The sequence below is a fragment of the Alternaria triticimaculans genome, assembly GCF_023758025.1.
Source record: "Alternaria triticimaculans strain BMP 0046 chromosome Unknown scaffold_13, whole genome shotgun sequence".
Taxonomy (NCBI): Eukaryota; Fungi; Ascomycota; class Dothideomycetes; order Pleosporales; family Pleosporaceae; genus Alternaria; species Alternaria triticimaculans.
Genome location: NW_026055970.1, coordinates 527,307 through 550,824, shown reverse-complemented (window position 1 = coordinate 550,824; position 23,518 = coordinate 527,307). Strand labels below are relative to the sequence as shown.

General features: G+C 52.8%; 7 protein-coding genes across 7 annotated transcripts; 6 read left to right on the top strand and 1 right to left on the bottom strand.

The window, feature by feature from the left end:
• Window positions 1-371: 371 nt before the first annotated feature.
• On the top strand, window positions 372-2,272 carry J4E78_008072 (uncharacterized protein; the record flags this gene model as incomplete). Its single annotated transcript, XM_049368674.1, has 5 exons — window positions 372-462; window positions 525-1,663; window positions 1,712-1,861; window positions 1,912-2,010; window positions 2,060-2,272. 5 exons carry the CDS (start codon window positions 372-374, stop codon window positions 2,270-2,272), a joined length of 1,692 nt encoding a protein of 563 aa, XP_049219639.1.
• Window positions 2,273-3,377: 1,105 nt separating this feature from the next.
• Window positions 3,378-4,688, top strand: J4E78_008071 (uncharacterized protein; the record flags this gene model as incomplete). The annotated part of the gene is made up of 3 exons (XM_049368673.1): window positions 3,378-3,408; window positions 3,561-3,801; window positions 3,875-4,688. The coding sequence occupies 3 exons, from the start codon at window positions 3,378-3,380 to the stop codon at window positions 4,686-4,688; spliced, it is 1,086 nt and encodes a 361-aa protein (XP_049219638.1).
• A 3,624-nt stretch (window positions 4,689-8,312) lies between these two features.
• J4E78_008070 (uncharacterized protein) lies at window positions 8,313-11,464 on the top strand (the record flags this gene model as incomplete). The annotated part of the gene is made up of 5 exons (XM_049368672.1): window positions 8,313-8,336; window positions 8,390-8,540; window positions 8,595-9,548; window positions 9,620-11,241; window positions 11,294-11,464. 5 exons carry the CDS (start codon window positions 8,313-8,315, stop codon window positions 11,462-11,464), a joined length of 2,922 nt encoding a protein of 973 aa, XP_049219637.1.
• A 1,670-nt stretch (window positions 11,465-13,134) lies between these two features.
• On the bottom strand, window positions 13,135-15,570 carry J4E78_008069 (uncharacterized protein; the record flags this gene model as incomplete). Its single annotated transcript, XM_049368671.1, has 1 exon — window positions 13,135-15,570. The coding sequence occupies one exon, from the start codon at window positions 15,568-15,570 to the stop codon at window positions 13,135-13,137; it is 2,436 nt and encodes an 811-aa protein (XP_049219636.1).
• Window positions 15,571-16,235: 665 nt separating this feature from the next.
• On the top strand, window positions 16,236-17,930 carry J4E78_008068 (uncharacterized protein; the record flags this gene model as incomplete). Its single annotated transcript, XM_049368670.1, has 3 exons — window positions 16,236-16,346; window positions 16,529-16,843; window positions 16,896-17,930. 3 exons carry the CDS (start codon window positions 16,236-16,238, stop codon window positions 17,928-17,930), a joined length of 1,461 nt encoding a protein of 486 aa, XP_049219635.1.
• A 638-nt stretch (window positions 17,931-18,568) lies between these two features.
• J4E78_008067 (uncharacterized protein) lies at window positions 18,569-19,921 on the top strand (the record flags this gene model as incomplete). The annotated part of the gene is made up of 4 exons (XM_049368669.1): window positions 18,569-18,610; window positions 18,657-19,471; window positions 19,541-19,715; window positions 19,769-19,921. 4 exons carry the CDS (start codon window positions 18,569-18,571, stop codon window positions 19,919-19,921), a joined length of 1,185 nt encoding a protein of 394 aa, XP_049219634.1.
• Window positions 19,922-21,993: 2,072 nt separating this feature from the next.
• J4E78_008066 (uncharacterized protein) lies at window positions 21,994-23,102 on the top strand (the record flags this gene model as incomplete). Its single annotated transcript, XM_049368668.1, has 3 exons — window positions 21,994-22,492; window positions 22,549-22,704; window positions 22,756-23,102. The coding sequence occupies 3 exons, from the start codon at window positions 21,994-21,996 to the stop codon at window positions 23,100-23,102; spliced, it is 1,002 nt and encodes a 333-aa protein (XP_049219633.1).
• Window positions 23,103-23,518: the final 416 nt, after the last annotated feature.

Sequence of the window (23,518 nt, the reverse complement as noted above, 5' to 3'; positions counted from 1 at the left end):
TGTTGTGGAGCTTTGGCGCTGATGACGGTGAAAGACGGCGTCTCATTTCCGTCCGCGTTAGCGAACCAGCCTCATCCCAAGCAGCGCATCCAGGCTTCGCTCCCCGTCGCCCTCGCTCCTTCCCTCGGACTCCCTCGACGATAGCGACTGCCCCAGCTGCGAGAACCGGCGACCGCTCCTTCCATCTCGCGCATCAATCTGAGCAATCGCGACCGGGTCACGCCATTGCCAGCCAGTCTGCCAGCCACCGCTCCCACCCACGAGCGAGTTCCACCACGCGACGACCCAGGGCGCCCTCAGTCCCGCCTCGAGCCTATCACTACGCCCTCGACACCTGCGCGCTGCCTGTCTGACATACTCGACGCGCAGCCATGAGCACCGAGCCCACGCAGCTCTCTGCTGATGCAACCCGCATGTCTAGCGAGAAGGCAGTAGGGCCGTCGGAGCACGCCAACGGCACCGGTATGTTTGTCGCTTACCACCACATTAACGTCCTCGAATACTTGATTACTAACACGCTGCAGCTGCCATGCAAAGCGCCATTGCCACCAACTCCTTCGCTCCAGGCCAATCCTCGTCGCAAGGCCCCTCGACTGCAGCTGCTGAAGGTGACTCGACCCAGAAGCGTTCCCTCTTGAACGTCCCGCGATCCGGTTCGCAGTCCAACGAGACTCCCAACACCGGCCTCAGCGGCGCAACCGCAGCAGACGCTGAGAGCATTGGGCGAGGCTCCAAGCATTCCAAACGAAGCTTCATGGGCAAACGACGCGCAGGCAGCACGGCGAGCAGCAAGCGCTCCCACCCGCGCGCTGCCCCCTCCGAGAAGAACGAGCAAGTGCCCCCAATGCCTGCCACGGCCAACCGTCCGGCATCAACACGGAGCAAGACGAAGAAATCTGGTGGCCTGTTGTCTTGTCTGCCCTGCTTTGCACCCAAGGAGTCCCGCACAACCGACGATGCTACACCTTTGGAGAATGTCAAGCAGGCCCAGAAGGTGCCCGCTGGACGCACTTCCCAGTCAACACCCATCAAGAAACAGGAACCCACTGTCGCGGAATCGAGCAACACTGACTCGAAAGACCCACTTGATGAGAAGACGGGAAATGACACATTAGGTTCAGGTCTCGCCGACAAGCCCAACCATGGTGATGGCACAACCGAGCAGGCGTCAGTCGGAGACCAACCCCAGGTCGTGACAAGAAGCCCATCCCAGAAGCAGCCAACAGACACAGTTTCCCCGCCCCAGCCCGGCACCCTGCAGACTGGTCACCCCCAGATAAGCATCACAAACCCTACTCCCACCGCTACTCCGGTACTTCCTCGGCCGTCAGCAGAGCAAGAGCGCATAATACAGGATCAGACCGAGGAGCAGAAGCAGATCGACAACGACATTGAGATGAAAGATGTGCCGCTATCGACCAATGATGTTCACCAAGAGGGAGAGGAGACAAGCGCAGAGGCCGAGGCTGAGCACCCCAAGGTCGATCTTCCTCCACCACCCCCGCTGGCAGAGAGACAGGTCGCTGTTCAGCACCAGACCGCAGACGTTGCAGAGGCGGCAGAGCAACAGAAGTACCTTTTGGGACCCATCGCACCCAGGTTCCAAGGAAAGAAGTGTCTGGTACTCGACCTGGATGAGACTTTAGTCCACAGCAGCTTTAAGGTACGTTCCACTGCCGCTGTATTTGCTTCGATTTGCTAACGCAGCCAGATTCTGCACCAAGCCGACTTCACCATCCCTGTCGAGATTGAAGGCCAATACCACAACGTGTATGTCATCAAGCGACCAGGCGTCGACCAGTTTATGAAGAGGGTTGGCGAGCTCTACGAGGTCGTCGTGTTCACCGCGTCCGTCTCAAAGGTAAGCACACGATGGACTCACAAATACATGCTTCATACTGACGATACTAGTACGGTGACCCCCTTCTCGACCAACTTGACATCCACGGCGTTGTTCACCACCGGCTATTCCGCGAAAGTTGCTACAACCACCAGGGCAACTACGTCAAGGTATGATTGCCAATGTTGTCTCCGCTTGCTCAATGCTAACCTATCACAGGATCTTTCACAGATCGGCCGCGACCTCAAAGATACCATCATCATCGATAACTCGCCCACGTCGTACATCTTCCACCCGCAACACGCCGTCCCCATCAGTAGCTGGTTCTCTGACGCACACGACAACGAGCTCCTCGACCTGATACCTGTACTTGAGGATCTTGCCGGCCAGCAGGTCAGCGATGTCAGTCTGGTGCTTGATGTTGCTTTATAAGCATGAATTGAGACGACAGTGATGAGTGAACACTTGCGCATGCCCTTTTTCACCGCGCCGACATAATCACTTTTCTTCGAGGTGAAGCTGTAGGAGCACTGCTCTTGCGGCTTCCAACTTGTACTTTGTAATCAGTTGTAATCTGCATCGAGAGGCGGTCTGGAGGGGGCAGATGCGAGACTAGCGGTTCAAGAGCGTCTTGCAGGTTCAGACTGCATGTTTGACTATCAGTGCCGCGAGCATGGCTTCGGCGCAATGTGCTTCGATACCCACCCCCACCAGCGCCCGCGCTGCAACGAGTCACATTCCTCTTTTACGCAACAAAACAGGAGGATCACGGCGCAGAATGGAGTCGATTTGGCTTGTGGAGCCGCGAAAATAAGCAGTAATATTGGCACATACCCCCTTTCTACATATGCGGCGCGTGAGCCCTTCGGGGTTGCGTTGCAGTACTATCAATACCATTTCCTTTGTACAGTATGCTTTGTTGTTGGTTTGCATTGCTGGCTGGGACATGCATCGTCTATTCATCCCACGACTGGAGCGTGTATTGGTGGTGTGTTGTTTGACTTGGTTTCCTCTTCCCTCATGTACGTCCACAGGTGTGTTTTCACGGTTTGGCAGGAGCGAACAGCGCCTGCAGGCACCGTCGAATGCTAGGCAGGTAGTTTTTAGATAGTCAATACTACTCCAACAGCCAGGCCACAATCTAGAATCTTACTAGATGCTCTAGAAGTGTCGTACCATATAGACTTCCTCCTGTCTGCACTGTCACATGCACCCATGACGTTCACTAACCAACAGAACGATGGTCTTGGCATTCACATGTCGAAAATACATGACTCGCGTGACCAAAAGTGCCCCAGACTCAGCCCGCATTACGTCTTTGCCACGTTGGACCCTTCCATTGTAAGAAGCTTATCCAGCCGTTACCTGCACCGCTGCCCCTCAATTCTTTGCTTCGTTACAATAGCCTCGCTGTGTGAAAGTGCCCAATTCTGCCAAGGCACATTTCGCTCGCGTTTACCGCAAATCGGCCTCGCCTTACATGGCTCGGTGACAATACGCCCACATCTGCATCTTCCTTTGCTAGACATCACTCGTCATGGAGAGATACAGTCAATTCCGCGACAAAGGTACGTTTGAGTAATCCCTCCGCGATTGCGCCAGAGTGCCACCGGTTCTCAAACCCCATTACTACACGTTGTCGTTTCCCGCCAGCGACGTGTACCCACTACCTGTCGTTCGCGACACAAAAGCAAGTCCATAGCTAACAGTGTATCTGCAGGTACGGCTATAGCGCCATTCCTCCCTGTCCCTCCACCACCCGTCGGCATCATCTGGCAGCCGTTATACTTCTTCCTCTTCTGCGTGCGCGCACCCTTCTTCGTCGCCTTCTCACTATTATACTTCTGCATTCTCGAATGGATTTCCGTGGGTAGAAGATTGAAGTATGGGGTGCTGTGGCTGATGCTGGGCATCCCTGGCGTATGGTGGGTGGACTTGCAGGTTGACGGTGTCAAGAGAGGGTATGTCAAATCATTCACAGCGATTGAAGTCTCGAGGCTCAATGCGACGAACTATTGCTAACACATACCATAGACAGCTACATTCTGCGAAAGACAACCTCCCCAAAGCCGGCACAATCATCGCGTCCTCCTTCACGTCACCGCTCGACCCGCTCTACCTCGCCGGCATCTTCCAGCCCATCTTCACGCGCTCATACCCCCACCACCGAAAAGTCGAACGCATAACCCTCTTCCGCGCGATAGTACACGCGTTCTCTCCCCCCGCTCTCTCTCCACCAGACGCCTCAAAGCTCGTCTCCCTCCAACAGCTCACCGACGAGAACCCCAGCAGAATAATCTGCGTGTTCCCCGAAACAACCACAACAAACGGCAGGGGCATCCTCCCACTATGCCCCAGTTTGCTGAGCGCAGATGGCAAGACCAAGATCTACCCCGTCAACCTCCGCTACACACCCCAAGACGTCACCACCCCCGTCCCGGGCGGCTACCCCTCCTGGTTCTGGGGCCTCCTCAGTAAGCCGTCACACCAAATGCGCGTCCGCATTGCTTCGCGCGTATACAACAGTGCCAACCAGGACTCGCCTTCCCGTTCTACATCGAGTTCGAAACAGAACTCTGTCAAGGCGTCGGGTTACGACGCGAATATCTTCGACCAACCAGACTTTAGGAATGGGTTCAGTGGCAAGCATGGGGAAGCGGGTGATGGCATGGATGTGGATGTTGGTGGTCAGGCCAATGGCGATAATGGCGTTGTGAGTGAGAAGGAACAACAGGTTCTTGAGAGGGTTGCGGAGGATTTGGCGAGGCTGGGCAGGGTCAAGAGGGTTGGATTGGGGGTGGAGGAGAAGGTGGAGTTTTTGAAGGTCTGGGGGAGGAGGAAACGGTAGACGGGGGTATGGGATTGGAGGTAGAGAGGGTGGTGGAGGAAAGAGGAAGATGGTTCGACTTAGAACTCTGAGAGTAGGCCATGGCTTTATGCCTGTTTTGTAGCACTGCATTTCGTGTTGCGAGCGCATTATTTGAACATATACCTTTAGAGTCAGTACCCCTTATTCCGTCACATCCCTTGGCTTCTTCCCTGCGATGTGGTTTGCATTCAGATGAAGTTGGTAATCTGGTACTCAACGTAGGGGTAAAGAAGGCACCTCAAAACTGTTCTTTGGTCAGGCTAGTACATAGAGTCTGGGGTCTTTTGATGCTGGTTCCGGTCAAAATTTTGGGTCGCTAAGTGTTGTTTGTTAGGCACCTGAGCTCTAGTCATATATTCTTCAAAGGAAAACATCTTAGTTACTACGGGAGAAACTGTAAGTAGTGTGGAATGCTGAGCTCGGAGACTCTGTCCTGTGTTTATCAATCCTGCCTTCCCTGCCTCTCCGCCACTTTTGCTTGTCATGAATAGCGTTGCAGATACGTTGGTTGCTGAAATTCCTGCCGTTTTATTCTCGCTTTGCGCCAGGCTCATGATAAGTCGAAATGTTTTCGAAACGTCTCAAGCCGTGATGTGTGATGTGAATGTCTTTGCCGTCTAGACCATGCTAGACTTTCTCGGTCACATTCAAACAATCTCCACGTCTTCAAATGGGCGTTCCATGAACGGGAGTAATGCGCCGACTCCCGTAGCCTCAAATAGACCGGCTCGAATGTATCTGGCCCCGCCGTCAATGGGATGTATGAGCAGCCCGTGTGCATTGCGGTTGCTTGTCATTTCGCATGCTCGAATACTTTCTTCAGTCATCTCGCCGGCTTCGTCGAACTGTAATATACGCGGAGATCCTTCACTGCCGTCAAAGGTTCGGTCTTCCAGATATTCAAAGTCTATTGGCCCATAATCACTTCCAAGTAACAGGAGGGAGACGTCTGGATCGTCCAGCTCGATACGCCCATGATCCACTCTCCAATCCACCTTACAGTGAGCTACGTGGAGGCCGTACGTCAGCGTTAGCTTGTTTCTTTCCCCCACCGGCTTCCAAGTTTGGTCCGGCTTGATGATCTTGCCAACAATGCGAAGTTTGCTGTCTGTGAGTCGCCCGTAAGGATTGGCACTGGCACCTTCAGTTGTACATGTAGCTTCTAGTTGATGACACTCAGAGCGGAAGTCTACGGTCCTATAGCCGGGCGCTTGTGGGTTTTCCGACCTTGTAGGATTAAACTCTCCGAACTGAATGTAGCAACAATGCGTCCAGCTCCACGAAGGGCCAATGTATGTAGCAGGCATTTCGGCTATTGATCGTGCGAACAGTTGCTGTTTAGTAACGTCATCCCATTGCTGGGCGTACCAAAATAGTTCTTCAAGTAGTGCCTCCTTCCACAGCCCTGCGACGTAGGTCCATTTAGTTGCTTCGGCCATGAGCTTCGCCAGTCCTGCTATCGCCGGAAAGCGATCTTTAGACTTGGTGCTCGTGCGATTAACATAAGAGTTTAGAAGTTTGTGCCAATCTCTGAGAATGTTTCTGTCGAGGTCCCCTTGCTTATACTGCCGCAGTTGATAAGAGAAGCGTGATACACGATCCGATGGAATAGGCTCCATTTCGGTGATCCTTCGTTTTGGGCATGAGAAATGGACTCGCCGGGCCCCAAAGTATAGTAGCCTCTGTGACAACTCTTCTTCTTGTAGTGTCCACGCGCGGAGGGACCATGCGCCACATTTCAGGTCTTTGTCACGTTGTGTGATGGCAACGTCTCCTCCCGGTCCCCGATACGTATTGCGTTCAGGGCGCAGGTTGAGATGACCGTTTATACCGGGCTGTAACGAAGACTGGAAGACGACCCTGACTGGTGCGGCAGGCCGATCAAGGAAACTATCCAGACAAGAGGAAGTTGATATGGCGCAGATGGTAACATAAGCATTCGCATAAACGGACCCCATGCGCTCAGCCTCATGTGTCCAGTCTTCCATGTCGTCTTGAATAATGCAAAGTGCATCTATCCAGATATACCTAATCGACAAGGCCCGTGCTGTTTTGACCATATCTTGCATGACTGGTGTCATCTCGCCGAAGAGGATGCCGTCAAGACGCTGCGACAAGACCGCCGATGTAGTAATAAGTTGTCGAGCAGCTTGTTCTTCCGTACCCCAACAATAGCTAAGTGCGGCATAACGGCTTGGTTGATGTAATTGCGTCTTTGAGCATTCTATCAAACAAATGTTTTCCCCTTGGTCACGTTCTCCAAGGTCGATGAGACGGGTTGGCAGGAAAATCGATCCTGAGGCTGAACCGCACTCAACGTCGCATTGATTCAGAATTTCCTTCATCCAAGCCACATTTTCCTCGCACAAAGTTTGGACCCATGGTGCGAGTTCTGTTCTGAGCCATCTTTGGCAATCACCTGGTACAATCAGAAAGAACGTCCAGTAGGTCGGGTCGATTATCACCTTCTTTGCAGTCGACATCGAAAGTACCTCCACGACAGACATAATAGCTTCCAGGCTCACCCTCTTCCACGCGCATAGTCGCTGAGAGTGTACAAACCGCGTACTCAGAAGTTGAGATAAAACTCCAGCAATAACTCAGTCTAAACATAACTCGAGCAGGGTCGAAAAGGTCTTGTTCAAGCACGGCACTGCGTAACATGGCGCAGAACGCACATCCTGCTTCAGCCGTATCCCGCAAGTAAGGCAAGTCTGGTAGAAGGTCGCAGTGTTCGTAGTTCAACCGTTGATGGAAAAATTTCCCGTCGCTAGAAATACTCGAAGTATCTTCTCCATCGTCGTTCTGAGCCTGGTGAATAGCTAGTTCTCTGTCGTCAATGCGCAAGACAGAACATTTCTCGCAAAGCGTCGACTCCTCGGCGTTGAATGTATGCTCCGTCGCGGCCATTGGGATGACGTCAGTACAAACAACTCATATGGAGCATGAAAAAGATTTTTTCAGAGCATTGTTCGGGATGTAACGACATAGGGGAGGGCTTGAAGAGGCGGGACATCCTGGTCCTCAGGCTGGCGATAAGCAGAGAAGCCTAACTTTGAAGCGCGGGGTTGCAAGCTATCACATGCGCAGCCACAGCCGAACAGCTCTATTAGCAAGTCACAACGCAACTCTACTCTGTTCTCGACGCGTCGCCCTCGGATGAAGAAGGATGCAGCCACTGTTCGATTCGGAGTCGAACTGAACCTTTACCCTGACGTCTGCTTGCTAAAATCTGGTCGTTGATATCGTGCCGTACTCGGCTAATTTGGATCGAGCCGACGTCGGGAAGGCTACATTCGACCGTAATTCGCACTCCAGGGCTGGCGTAATTGACGCTGGTAATGACCTAGTGCAGGCCGCTCAAGTTGTCGAGATGCAGGTGGGCGTTGCTCTCGCTGCGTCGGCTAACCGAAACTAGCATGCGATGACAGGGATCGCGCCTTCCTCTGTTTACCGTCCGAGCGCAGGCCCAAACAATCGATATCCGACATCCGCAACACCAACGTCAACGACAACGACGACGCGCTTGTGCTTTTGGCCGCGCCGGGGTATGCTTTACTGTTATCTTTCCCTTCGCTAGACGTAGGTACATACGATTTAATGATGGAGACTGCCAACGAGAACACTGTACGTATCCGCATCCCTTGCCCGGCTCGAGTCTAATCTCACGACCATTGTAGGGTATCGCAAAGCGCTCGGGCATCAAACCGCCGTCTACCTTCTCCCACATCACCTCGCCGCCTCCTAAAGCCCTAGGCGAATTGCACGAAGCCGGCGCGAACGCACGCAGTGGAATGCCGATACCCACGGCCAAACACAAGCCCTCCGGCTGTAAATTGCCCCTCTCCATACCAGTCGCACCGGACAGGTCGCTGACTCTCCCAGTACCCGAGCCTGCGTTCAAGCAACGGAAGACGCTCGCCGAGCAAGCAGGCGAGCCGATTTCTCGAAGAATACCCCCTCCACCCAAGACCTCGAATGGCATCAAAGGTACCCTGGCACGTGGACTCGCAGCGTCCACGTCGCGCGCTACTTCGAAACCGACAGCGAGACATCCTGCCGCCTCCACGCTCAGTGGCAGTGTTGGTGGAGCTCCCAAGACTATCGGGGCTGCGAGACCAAAGTCAGCCTACGGCCACGGAAGCCATATTAGGAGCAAGTCCTATCAGCAAGGGCCGCGTCCGGCGACAGCAATGCTGAGCAGAGATGACGATGACGACAGTGAGCAAGCAGAGCGCAAAGGTGTGCAACCATTTCTTATGTCTACGAACCCCTACCCCAGTGCAAGAGTGCCTGGTGGCATGCTTCCTCAATTGAAGAAGCGCACAGCCTCCTTCAGTGTATCCGAACAGAGAATCGCTCGTGTGTCAGGTCAGCGAGCAGTCTCATCTCCTTCCCACTTCCGTCCCGTCACTCCGGTCATCGAAGAACCCGCCGACACCGACTGCGACGACATCTGCACCGCGGTTGGCGCGCTCACATTGGGCGCGGCCAAGGCAGACGTGCGTGGCAGTCAGGTCGGATGTGGTATGACTTCTGACAACGGGACGAATCCTTTCCTGAAGCCAAAGAAACCCCAGTCCCATCTTCCCCAGCCTACACCTACACCTGTTCGGCAGCAGCAGGTAGACCCGTCACCGTATCGACCTCCATCTACGCCGCGCAGATCAGTACAAGCACCCTTTCTGAATCGCTTCACTAACGATCGCTGCCCAGACTTTTACAACGACCGCATGGAGGCTATGGAACGCGATTTCCGCATGTTCAAGGAGAAAATGGAGACAGACGTGCGACAGGCTACTGACTACAAGGAGTCGATCCAGCAACTTCAAAGTCGCGGTATGTCATGAAATCTGCTTTTCAATCTCGTCTGCAGTCAAATGCCCACATGCTAACGCCGATTCCGATAGTCACGGAACTCGAGGCCATCCGCGCGCGCTTAGAAATCGTCAACAAAGGCTTGGAGTCCGAGCTCGACGATACGCGAAGTTGCTTCAAGTCAGTAAAGATGGAACTCGAGATGATGCAACAGAAACACACATACGAAGTCGACGATGTACGGCGAAAACTACGCAACGAAGTCGAAGACTTGGAGTCGCAGCACCGGAAGGACACCGACCGAATGCAGAGGGAACGAGATGAGGCAGAAAGGAAGATGCGCAGCGAATTTGACGAACGGATCGACAAGCTGCTGAAAGAACACAACGAGGAATTAGCTGGCTTACGGAAGAAGCTGGACGCCGACACCGAGTCGGAGCGAAGCAGGCGCGCACAAGAAGCACAAAAGATCGAGGAGGAGTATGGTTCAAAACTCCGAGCGGCTGCTATGGAAGCAGACACGAAACACCGCGAAGCGCAACTTGTCCAGGGCGAGCTCACCAACGTCAAATCCGAACTCGATCGTGAGAGGATGCTCAAGAATGGCCTCCAAGCACAACTTACAGAATCGACTACTAACAACCTCACATTGGATGCGGCAAACAAGGCAATGATGGAGAAGATTAAATTCCTTGAGTCAGACAGCCAGCAGCAAGCAAACTCCTTCAACGAACTTCACAAGCGGATGGACGATGCCATCGAGGCTGCGAAAAGAGCGGAGGACAAACTTCGTCAAGAAGAAACACTACGACGGAAGCTTTTCAACCAAGTGCAGGAACTGAAGGGCAACATCAGAGTTATGTGTCGTGTGAGGCCAACCCATGACACAGAACGCAACCCGGCGCAAATCTCGTTTCCTGATACCGATACCGACAGCAAAGAAGTGGCAGTTCTCGGTCCAAGCAAGCAAAGTGCGACTGGCAAGGATATCACCTCCGCCTATGCCTACTCTTTCGATCGTGTGTTTGGTCCAGCCTCGCAGAACAGCGAAGTTTTTGAGGAGATCAGTCAGCTTGTGCAGAGCGCTCTTGATGGCTACAACGTCTGCATCTTCTGCTACGGTCAAACAGGAGCCGGAAAGACGTTCACCATGTCATCGGCTGACGGTATGATCCCTCGTGCAACCGCTCAGATCTGGAACGAAGCGCAGCGATTGCAAGAGAAGGGCTGGACATACAACATGGAAGGTTCTTTCCTGGAAGTCTACAACGAGACATACAACGACTTGCTTGGCCGCTCAGAGGATCTAGATAAGAAGAAGGTAGAGGTGCGACACGATGCGGCGAAAAAGCAAACGATCCTTGAGAACGCAGTCAGTGTCAAGCTTGACGGTCCGAAGAGTGTTGAGGAGATTTTGATGACTGCCGACAAGAACAGGACGGTAGCAGCTACCAAGGCCAACATGCGTTCCAGCCGAAGTCACTCTGTTTTCATCCTGAAACTCGTCGGAACCAACGAGATCACCGGTGAGAGGAGCGAAGGCACACTGAACTTGGTCGATCTTGCCGGATCTGAGCGACTCGAGCACTCCAAGGCTGAGGGTGCGCGTCTCAAGGAGACGCAAAATATCAACAAGAGTTTGAGCTGTTTGGGTGACGTTATCAACGCTCTTGGGTCAAAGGAGGGTACGCACGTACCGTACAGGAACTCCAAGGTATGTTACACAGCGCTGATGTCGAGTGACTCACATACTAACTTCTCCATAGCTCACATACCTCCTCCAATACTCGCTCGGCGGCAACTCGAAAACGCTCATGTTCGTCATGGTCAGTCCGCTACAAGCACATCTCCAAGAGACGATTACGAGTCTCAAATTCGCAACGAAGGTACACAACACGCACATCGGAACAGCAAAGAAGCAGACCAAGACATCGTAGACATGGTGGTCAAGATGTGGATTGGCTTTGGGCCTTGTGGCTCGCGCGTGTCGCAGAGTCGGGCGTTTGGTTGTTTTGGCTAGGAAACGAGGTGTTTGCGTATATATCCTCTTTTGTGTTCCCAAGCAGCGGGCCTTTGAAGTGTTCGAGGTCATTATTGCTTTTGCTTGGTTTATATAGCCATGGGTGTTTGTGGAGCCCAGGTAATGTCTGGACGGGGCGCAAGTCGTGCGGGCGTGAAGCTAGCATGCTGGCGTTTGGGGTATCTTTTGGTAGCTATGTGGGGAATGATGAGTCAAGCCTTTTTACTTTCAACTCTCTTCTCTATTAGCAGTGTGCGTGAGAACTATATAAACGCCATACGAAGTAGGCTCTTCTTCTTCCTTTACATCACTCCATGTTTGCGATTTACCGAAACTTAGGCGACACGACTGCATGTGTCTGGACAACTTCGGTCAAAAAAAAACGCTGTATCCACTGCACAGTGACGTTTCATTGCCCTCACGCAACCAAAAACGCTCGCGCACAAGTATATGTCGTTCGCCCTCTGTTTTCTCCAAAGAAAACGAAAAGCCGTTAGAGATGGTATCTAGTGAGAGCTATAACAGCGCGTCACTCCGATCTGTTCCTTTCGAAATACGTCGATATTATACAGGACTTGAGTTCACCGAAAACGCGCTGGATGCGCACCATGTGCTGCTGGAGTGGAGAATCTACACTCTCTTACAATCTCCGGAGTTCAAAATCAGGAAGCGAAAGGAATCATGTTTGTCCTCCTGCGGACACCAAGTCTATAAAAGCGGTACTACGCCACCGATATCGTTCTCACCTTTTCGGCTAGTCCACCTGGGCACGTATATAAGAAACACTTATACACATCCATCCTCTTTCCTCATCCCTACGTCCTCTTCTTCTCAAAAGTACGATTTCCAAAACTGAGGGAGAGATGGTATATGGTGCGGTCTCCAGACCCTGGTCTTTCATAAAAAAACATATGAGTAATGGTAGGGCATGACCTGCCGACTTACATGCTACTTTATCACACCAGCACTTTCTCTCCCACTCTCAAAATGAAGAACAAATCGTGTCATGTTGTCTTCTGTCTCCCTTGTCGCCAGTCACGACACTAGAAGCAAACACGGAAAGTATTCACGACCACCTCACGGTATCACGGCGTTTCTTGCCTTTCTTCAAAAAGACGACTACACCTTTCTATGTTCTGGTGACCCAAAAACGGACCATGTCAATTGTACGAGAGATCGAGGGTCAAAAAGATCGGCATGACCGCACATGGGTGGAATCGGGCATAAATTGCCACGACATGAGGATTATAACTTTGTAACGAGGTACCTTGCCTGTGCCTTACAGCGACTTGATAGCTTTCCAAACATTTACACACCGGAATCACTGTATGAATTCCTTATGTGTATTACGAAAACGAAACTGAAGAATTCCATGGGGACGAAGAAAGCCGAAAGAAAGAAGCAAATGAAGTCGACGATTGTGTCGTGACAATGAACACCATTACCGAAAAAGAGTGCAATTGCTATTGCGATGCGACAGGGTATCAATATCATAATATCATCGCTACATACTCTCATATGACATGGTTGCCAGTGTTTCCCAACGACCCAAGGCAACCCACCAACCTTTCACCCTCTCTCACCACCCTACTCCCTTCCAGGCGGTCTCCAATCAAAAAGATCGCCCGCTTCCGTACTCCACGGCCCAACATCCTTATCTACAACCGGACTAGGTAGCTCGACCTCTCCCATAGCAGCCGACGGAACAGTGGTATCCACCTGCAGACTTTGAGTCCTCTTGAACTTCCGCCTAGGATCAGTTCTTTTGATGAGCGCATCCAGTCCACTGCTTTTCTTCTTCTTTGGTTCCTCGGCCACGATGGCAGTGATGGGTGGATCGTCTACGCTATCGGCCATGTTGCTGGACGTCTTTGGTAGATTGCGCTTCTCCCAGTCATCTGCTGTGCTGGGTATCGGTGCGTCGTTTTCGCTTCTTACGCGTCTGAAGTTTCTGCTGGGCGATTTACCTGCGCTGGTTATGTTTGAGACGTCTTCGATGGGGTCGGGGAGGGCTTTGGCTAGGTTGTGGGGCTTTTGGAGGAGAGATGCGAGTTCCGTTGTGCTCATCATGGGACCTTTCTTGTTCGCTCGAAGAGGATGCGGCGGAAGAGGTACAGACTCATTTGGAGGGGCTGGAGCTGGTTCCTCCTGTACTAAGGGCGTTGCGGCTGATTGCTTCTTGGATCGCTTCGGTGGCCGCCTAGGGAAACCGCCGGTTGAGAGTGGGACTTTGCGAGGCGAAGTTGATGAGGTGCGTGATTGTGTTTCAGATGCTTCAGTATGCGCTGGCGAGACGTCTCGCGATGCTGATATCGGTGGATCAAGGACGGGTACAGGTGGCGATGGGGCTTTGCGCGTTGACGCAGACTTATCCACAATGTTGCTTTTTGGCTGTGCTTTTCGGACAGTCTTGTCTAGTGGAGGAGATTTCGACTTTGTAGGTTGACGTTTAGATGGCGGTTCAATCGGTGTCTTGTCCGCCAGTTTCTTGGTAGTGGTAGGCTTGGGTTCGGAGACTGTCTCTGAAGGAGAGAATACGGACTGAGGCTGAGGTGGAGACGAGGGAATTATTAGTTGCTGGTCCATGAGGCCATGTATAACTTCTGGATCTTCGAGAATACTCGGTGATGGGAGCGGGGGAGATCTGGAGACTCTGGCTCTCTTTGGCGCGAGACTGTCACCATCCTGTGCCTCTGTGTTTCTTCGCTTGGCTTTAGCCACCCGTTTCGACGCTGCAGAGGCGACCTCTTGTGGCGGATTACTGTTCTGTGATATTGCAGGTGATGGCTCCTTGCTCGTGACGCGTGATACCGGTCGAGCTCTGACATTGGAACTGGTCGCTCTGACTTCACTAGCTGCCCTTATAGTCTTCTGAGGCAGCGACTGACACAATAAAGTTCCGCGCTTTACACCCGCTGACAATCGAAGGGATTTTGCTTTGCGGTTAGGATGAGGCGAAGGTGGTGGCGGAGTGGGGTCTTTGGGTGGCTGCTTTGTTGGTTGTAACGCGAAGTCGACGTTCGTCAGGCGATTTGAGGCGCTCACTGGGGGTGAAGATGGTGGCGCTCGTTGCTTCGGAGTCTCCAACGCTCGTACACTGGGTACTGGCACCTTGCCTTTCGGTATTCTTGGGGTTTGTACGGGTGGCTGCTGAGGTACAGCGGGCTGTGGTGCTGGGGTATGAAGTGCGCTCGATCGTGCTCTTGCTCTGGCAAGTTTCGGGGGTGTGCTTGGGAGAGTGACGTCGGACAAGTCCGCCGGATGAGGATCGGACTCGGACTCTATCGTGATGACAGTCGCTGTAGGCGGTATGAACTTGGCAGGTTTCCGAGCATTCGCTGTGTCTGACGGTTGTACATGTACAGCCGAGTCTCTCTTCGCTATGGGGCTGTCTTCTTGGACTGGGCTAGATGCTCTCCAGTTTGTGCGTGGCTGGCCAGTCTTTTGCCTTTTCGGGGTAGGTTCCTCAACCAGCTCATTCTCCTTTTCCTTGCGAGCCTCGTACGGAGATTTCATGGGCTGAGCCTTTCCAATTGGCCCTTTCGGTGTCCCAAGCAGTGTATTGAGCGACTTGTGACGTAGTTGCGATGCACTTCGCTGGGCATTGGTCGGTGCTACTGACGATGGTCTCTGGAATGGTTTCGGCTGGGAAGGAGCGGTCGGGCGGGGTGGCTGTTCTTTCGTTTTCTTCTCGAGTAGTTGTGTCAGGTCGGTATGTGTGATGCCCATGGCCTCGGCGACCTCTACTAGAGCGCCATTGTTCAGGCTAAGTTCGTCACCCTCCTGTAGCTCGTTGCTGTCTTTGTGATAGGTATCTCCCAGAAAATTCCTTGCCTGGTCATATACCATGACCCGACTGTTGAAGGTATGGAACTTGAGATAGCCATCCTGCCACCGCTTCTGCTTCCTCTTGACGTCTTGTGTATAGAGGCAACGAAATTCTGCCACGGGCGCGCTGTTCTGGGAGGCGGTGATCGCGGCTATGGCTGAGGCATGCTGGGTATTACGAAGAGGTGCCGTCATCGCGAGAGTATACGGTCGAGACGCGTCGGGGCGTGCATGGGCGGCATAGGGCGGGGTCGTCGTGAGGGTGAAGGTCGAGAGATGTGACGGTGACGCGCCTCGGCGGAACAAACCGCGCCTGCTGTTCCGCGCGCGAGCACGTGGTTTAGCGCTTGCGGACTACGGCAGCGGCTACCCAGCCCTAAGACCCTAATGCCTTGAGCTTTCACCGGAAATACACCAGGGGTACGCGTTTCCCAAGCTTTTCCACTTCAGTCATGACACGTCTTCGTACCCGGCGGCCCAACGCTGGGTGGCCTTGTACCATGATGCCGTCCGGTCCACAGCTGACGGTACCAAACGCGGGCATCAGGTGTAACCGCAATCTTGAATTCGCTTCCCGCGTCGAGGAGGGGACCTGGCAAATCACTCCTCCCCGCGAGGCTTTCACACTCCACTTTAGACAACTAATCGGTCTAAGCGGCCAGCGAATTGTCGCGACAACCTGGTGCGGGGCCCTTCGGTACCCCTGCTTACCCTCACCTCAATTAACACACAGCAGTGAGCACAGCCACCGCTAGTTGACGCGCAAGCATTACCTACTGCCCTCCGCCCATAACTCGTATTATTCTGTCCTTCTTACCTCAGGCCTGCGTCGCACACGATAGCTGCCATCACATCGCAAGATGCAGCGCATGCAGAGGATTACCGGGCGTTTCCTTACGAGGACGCCCAACGAGGCCGATGTCGAAGCCATGCTGAAGGACTTCACCGACTCGCAGGTTATGTTGGAAAAGGTACGTCCGGTGTGGCTTAACATCTCACATTGCTCGGTCCTATGAACTAGTGGGGCCAGCCATCCAAACCCATCACATCCAGTTCCAACCACCCACGTCAATCGACTGCTATGCATGCTGTGTGTGGCACACGAGTCGAGTATACACGTTGGCATTGAATCTCCAACTAACCCCCCTCTCAGCTCGAAGCGTCAGCGAAGCAATGGCGGGACGCGTGGACCAACATCCTCAACCACCAACTCACGTCGGTCGAGCTCATATACGCCATCTTCAAGCCACTCGGCGGCGAAGGCTCCAACACTACCCATGCACATGCCGAAACCCCACCTGCCGTCCTGGAGCGTGTCCATGGCCTACACGAGGCCTTTTCGGAGCTGAAGACCGACATGATGGAGGAAGTCAAGGACATTGACAGGAAATTGGTCATCCCAGCGAAGCTGGCTCGCGACGCTTTGAAGCCCATGGAGAAGGCTATCAAGAAGCGAGAGGATGCAAAGGTCAGTCAGCCTATAGACCACACTCTGAGCCATGCTGACAACGCCATTGCAGGTCGACTACGAGCGCTACAAAAGCCGCTGCGAAACCCTTCAGGCCAAGAAGACGCGCTCGGAACGCGAGAACAGCGCTCTTGCCAAACACGAAGTCGATCTCGAGCGCTCCACACACGCATACCAACTCGCCGACGAGAACCTCCGAGACCGCCTGCCACGCCTGAATGCCGCAACCTTCTCCATTCTACCACATCTCCTCGCGAACCAGATCGTGCTGCAAAACAACCTGATTGGAAACTTGTACACTGTACTACACCAGTACTCACACGAGCAAGGATACCCTGATCCACCACCAGAGCCAGAGGAAGTCATTCCACTATGGGACTCCAACTTTACACCACTGCGCCAGGAAATGGAGACTAGCCTGGGCTTGCTGAAGACGGGCAAGGCAGTCCATTTGCCAATGAGACTACCAGATAAGGGAGAGACGTTGACAGGCTTGGGCATTAGGAATAAGGTCATGCCTGGTCGGAGAGTCAGCAGCAGCGACAGTGTGCCCACCATCACAGGAGGCGGAAGACCCCCGCGACCATCCCAGACCTTGTCATCGACCTCCGAGAATGGCCCGCCCATCAGCCTCTCTAACAAGCCCTCATACAGCTCTCTCAGCGCCTCAAAGCCCAAGATCGGCGGTTCACCGCATCTGAGCGCTGGGCAGGGTATGTATGATCGCCGTCTCTCGTCTACATCACAGGCTTCCTCTTACTCAAATGGGACCAACGGTGATTCTTACTTCAACAACAACAAGATATCCTCTGCCTCGAACGGGTCAACTCCAACCGGCTATCCCTCGTCACCTAACCCGGCCGCAGGGAAGAAGAAGCCGCCCCCACCGCCACCGAAGAAGATAGCATCTTTCCAGTACGAGTACGTGACAGCCATGTACGATTTTGACAGTCTCACGGATGGCGATCTGCATTTCAAAGAAGGCGACCGAATTCGCGTGATCAAGAAGACGCAAAGCTCGCAGGACTGGTGGCAGGGTGAAGTTAATGGAAAGCAGGGCAGCTTTCCTGCAAACTACTGCAAGTGATTTGGTCAATGCGATGAGATGGGAGGGCTTCAATGATATCCAAAACTGCATTAGAAGGTGGCGTTACGGTAATTGGGCACTCTTGATGACATGGCGAGCAGACACAAAACAACTAGGAAGAAACTTAGGCAATTCAAATTGAGTAGCTTTTGTGTTTTTGTACACACTGGGGTTGCGTTCTGACTCTAATAACTGAAGTATGATAATATGTAATGCTCTTCATGCTATGCTCAGATCTGTGACATGACGAAAGACATTGAACCGAGTGAGATTGACAACTAGATCGCGCCTCCTCTCATGGTGGTGGCTCGGTACCTGTTCGCTACTATTAATAGTGTTGACGAAGCCGCTCACCAATGGAACCCCCATGGCACATCTGCGTCCGTGGGCCAAACTTCAGCTCGAGGCAGTCTAGCCCCCGCCTTCAGCCCCCACATTGCAGTCCGTAGCTCCCGCGCGCCGTCGAGAAGGCGCAGTTGAAGCCTCCCTGCGTCATGAGGTGCCTGCCTGATGCGCGCAGGTGTGCCTGCATCTATGAGCCTCGTGCGACAGCCGCAGCAGGCTCGTCGGCGTCAAGCGTCATATATAGAGCACCGCGCCGCACTCCACTCTTATCATAACCCACTATCCTATCGCTAATGGACAGTATGGCTGATAAGATCACGCTACAGACGTTAGGTGTATGACAGCATTGGTATGCGCGGAGCGAATGCTTACAAGTACCAGAACAGCGCTTTGACACCGCCCTTCTCTCCCCGTCCCATCCCACCCCCAACCGCCACCGCTGCCACACTTAGTAGTCCCACATCGCCATCCGAGAACACGCATCAGAATGGGCATATCAATACCAGCCTGGGTCGGACCACGACAGGCCCGCAACCGCGTGAGCCCGTGCTCGACTCGGTCATAGCAATACCGCTCACGGCGGAAGAGTCCCTCCCCACCATAAGCGGCAAGAACAACGAAGCATACCTCACCAACGACGACCCCCGTCAGTTCCTCTTATACGACCTCGATCTCTCTCGCTTGAACCGCATACATGGACACCTATGGATGGCAGGCCGGCCCATGCGCGCCAGGCCATTGCATAGATACACGATGCTGGGCATGGAAGTGCTAGGCACGCAACAAATGGATCTACATCTGCTGAAGTACTCGACCAAGCTTATAGTCAAGCCGTTGCCGGAATGGATGCTCAGCTATGAGTTCTGGCAAGAGTATATTTGCAAGCCTGCGGATGCGGATCCTAATGACGAGACAGCAAAAGGCCTGTGGGAGAGTGCGGCAGGGTTTCTTGTGAGCTATGTGTGGCTTATCACTACACCGCTGGACTTGAAGATCGCGCACGAGTACACGCTTCTACCGAGCTTTGTCACCTGGCACTGGTGGAAAGCTTTCGTGAAAGATTTCATGGGCCATGTGGACATCAACACGCTACAGAAAGTCAACAAACGCTACCATTTCGGTGATCTCAGGCTGGGGAGGATCAACAGCATTTATCGGACACGATTTGCGCATACGCATTTCGTGAGAGGGTATCTGTGAGTCAATCTTTTGTCTATTGAAAGCAAACGCTGGGGTAGATCTGTCTGCTAACACACCTCAAACAGCTACGGATACAATCGCTACGTGATCTTCTTCCAGCGAAACTTCTCCTGGATTCTCATCGTGTTCGTGTTCTTTAGTCTGGTTCTATCAGCCATGCAAGTTGGAGTGGGTCTGGAGGAACTCAAAGATAATCACCATTTCCTTGATGCCACTTATTACTTCGTTGTTTTCAGCATGGTATGTACTCACATCGCACGAGATGAAACGTTGTGGCAGCTGACTCTCTTCAGATATCCGTGGTCGTCGTACTGGCATTCGTTACGATCGTCTTTATCGGCATCTTTCTCTTCAACATGTACAAGGCTATCACGCATGCGGGGAGTACACAGAAGTGGAGACTTAAGATGTTTCGGAGGAATCAGGAGGAGGGTAAGGATGCTTGATATGCGTCGCGATGAGAATTCCCTGATTGACGGCATTCATTTCTTGATACCCAATACTTATTAAATCAGTATTTCAATCCGATCCAACAATCCATACCAAAATTCCCCATTCTAACTCTCCTCATCCCGTCCCTTCTCCTTCTCCAGAGCCACAGGATCCACTTCCTGCTTCCGCTTCGCAATCCGGAACATACCACCATGATACCACAACGCCAACACTGCAGCCATCGCCGACAAAGCCGACGGCACAACCATCGCCACTTTCAAAACCACATTATACTGCCCCTCAGGCGCGCCCACTACTTTACTAACTGCCATCCCAGTACCCGCGAGACTGTTAACAAACGCGGGAAAGAAAACCCAATTTATCGACCACTGAACCTTCCTCTGGTATTTCCACCATAGATATAACCAGCCTAGTAGACCGACACAGCAGGCTAGGGCACAGAGATATAATGAACCCGAGATCTGTATAGCTGTGGGTGGTAGGTCATCATACACTTCAGAACAGTCCCAGTATTCCTCATTTTCTATGCATCCGGCGTATTCGTCGATGGTGTTTAGCTGTGGGAAGAATGATGGGAGGAGGATGTAGCCGAGGAGGGTGCACCAGGAGAAGATCTGCGCGAGGAGTCTGTCGGTGTAGGAAACATTGTCGTTGTAGGATGCGGGTTTCAAGAAGGATCGCAGGCTAAAGGGCATGGTGTTGTTGCGTGGGTTCCGCTGGTGTGATCTACGCGTTGGGTTTTCGCGTTTCGTGCTGGTGAAACTTGGGTTGGGTATTACGTCATCGCTTGGACGCGACGAGGCGAGGCGGCGCTGGCGCGTTGTGTCTGCTTCAACGAATTCTGGGCTCACGGCACGGTTCTTGGTGTTTGCATCAACCTTTCCTTCGCGACGGAAAAATCGCTTTTGGTACTGGTGAGGCCTGGGATGGATGTTGCGTCATCGATTTGACCCTTCTCGGCGCACGATGAGGGCGGCGCGAGCGCGTTGGGTTTGCCTCAACTGTAAGGCGATCCAAACCATCACACCAACGATCTCTGTGCCTACGGCACGGTTTCCTGGTGCATCAATCACATCGACCTTTCCTTCGCGATGGAAGAATTGCTTTTGAAACGACGAAGCACGAGAATATTGTTGGGTATGTTTCGAGTACCTGTAATGCTGCGGCGTGATGATGCTACGACGTCGGGACGTCTTCACAACTGATCAACGCCACAAGGCTGATGGAAACTGAGCGGCAGCTGATGTGACCGCTACTAGATGTCTGTAAAGTCAAAGACGTTCGAGAAGAAGAAGAAGATGCACGAGAAGACTTTGAAAGCACGACATGATTGCGATACCAGCCCTATTGTCACACCATCTGGCCGTGAGATTATAGGTCCGAAAAAACGGTCTCATTCACGTTCTGGAAACACGGAAAGACATCGATGCCGGCAGAACAGGAAAGATCTTCACATATAACGGTCAAATTCCTGCATATCACAGCCTCGCTATTGAGCCATATCCTTTCCGGCGCGGAGCAACCGTATACTAGCACTCACAAGATACAGCCTCGCATAGTATCGGCAGCACTCCATCGGGTTCGGCTTCGATCCTTCGGTTTCGGCGCCGTCCATTCACATACCGCCCAACGAAGATCCCTGTCTTGTCCTATATACCCATGTCGTTCCAAACGACTTCTGTGACTGCAGGTCCCGCCATGCAGACATACTGATTATTTCCGCCTATATTGCCAGCCGAGCAGTCGGGTGTGCCAGTGTGGTATGATCGCAGCAATCAGGTACCTTTGCCAAATGGAGGGTAAGACGGACGTGTTATCGGGTCCGTCTCACCAGTTGGTATGCACCCAAGCGATGGCCTCGCATTTGGAATCGCTACATAATAGCTTTTATCTAATCTTTTTCTCTCTGTGTAGTTGTCGTCGACTGCTTCATGGTGTATTCGCCATTTCCTCTCCATCATGGCTAACAGCGTTGCTCCAGAGCATGTAATCGTATGTTTCATGTACTTCCTTTTGCTGTCGTGACTCTGCTAACGTATCTGCAAAGCCCATCGAGGCGACCCTTATGGCCTTGGCCATATTCTTGGCTTCTGGTCGACTGGTTCCCCGCCTTTTACAACGACAGTATCCTACTGTTAGCGACAGTCTCCTGATAGCGTCTATCCTGGATGCCATTGGCCTTTTCGTCACCGACTACCTGACGTACATATGGGGTGGCATGACGGATGATGCAGAGGCATCGACAGCTCGTGTGATCGCTCTCAAGAAGGTGCAATTCGCCGGCAATGCGTTCTACGACACTGGCATCTACTGGCCGAAGTTGGCAATCCTCGCGCTATACTATAGGCTCATCCCTCCGACGATGCCGTGGTTGCGAAAAGCACTTTACGCAGTGACCCTTTTCACTGCAAGTGCCATGGTATCGACATTCTTTCTCGACACTTTCTGGTGCGGGCGCCAGGTCTCTTCGAATTGGTCCCCTGATGATGCAGCCTGTAATACCTTCAGCTCCAAAGAGGTTTTCAGGATCGACTGGAGCCTTAACATCACTTCCGACGTGTTCAGTAGGTAATCCTGTATCATTCGGAGAGCGCTTGAATCACTAACGTCGGACCAACAGTCTTCGCGTTGCCATTCCCCCTACTTCGTTCACTACAGCTCCGGCGTCGCCAGATTTGGGGTCTTGTAGCGACATTCTCACTTGGCATCGTCACGATAGCAATGAGTGTGCTTCGGTTCGCAACGATAGAGGTCATATATGCCTGGACCAACGTCTGTAGGTGCATGCAGTCAAACACAACATGAACCGTCGCTAACACATGTATAGACGTCCTTTCCATGACCGAAATGGCCGTCGCCATCATGGTAGTCTCATTGCCGTCGATGAGATCTTTCCTACGACGCGGCAGCCTCTTCTCCTCGAACAAGAAATCGCACTCTTCTGGGTCTCGCACATATGGACACCAAACACCAGCATCGGGGTCGCACAACTTTTTGCGTCCTTCCAGAAGAGGCAAACACACCGCCCGCGTGCATACAGATGAAGACTCGGGCAGCGAAGTAGAGCTGAACACCATGTCCAGGAAAGATGTCATCTACGAGACGCGCCGCGTTAGCGTGCAGTTTTCAAAGTCGCCAGATGAGGAGCACGAGATTTCTGCCAAGTACCCATGAGGGTGGTTCAGTAGTCAACTCCATTGAGATGTAGCTAGTCGCTAATAACAGCAAAAGCAAAAGCAATTCGAAGGATTGAACAAAATCTGTCTGTACGAGGTTTAGCAGCCGGGTCATCTCAACATTGTAGTATTACTTAATAGACCCTTGCCCTTCGGCTGACCACTCGCATCAACCCGGAATGATTGCGCTACCATCCCGCCCACTGCGGTCCGCACACGCCACCAAAACGCCGCCGAGCGGTATATTCACCCAGCCGACCCGCAATAGTCCATGGCTCCGTGAGTTTCAATCATCTTTGCAAATATTCTTGACTGTGCCGCATTGATGCCGTTGAAGCTGTGGATCGGCATTGGCCGAGGGGCTCGCCTGCAGTGGGAGGCCTCGTTTGGCAAAATTCATCCACCGGTTCGCCT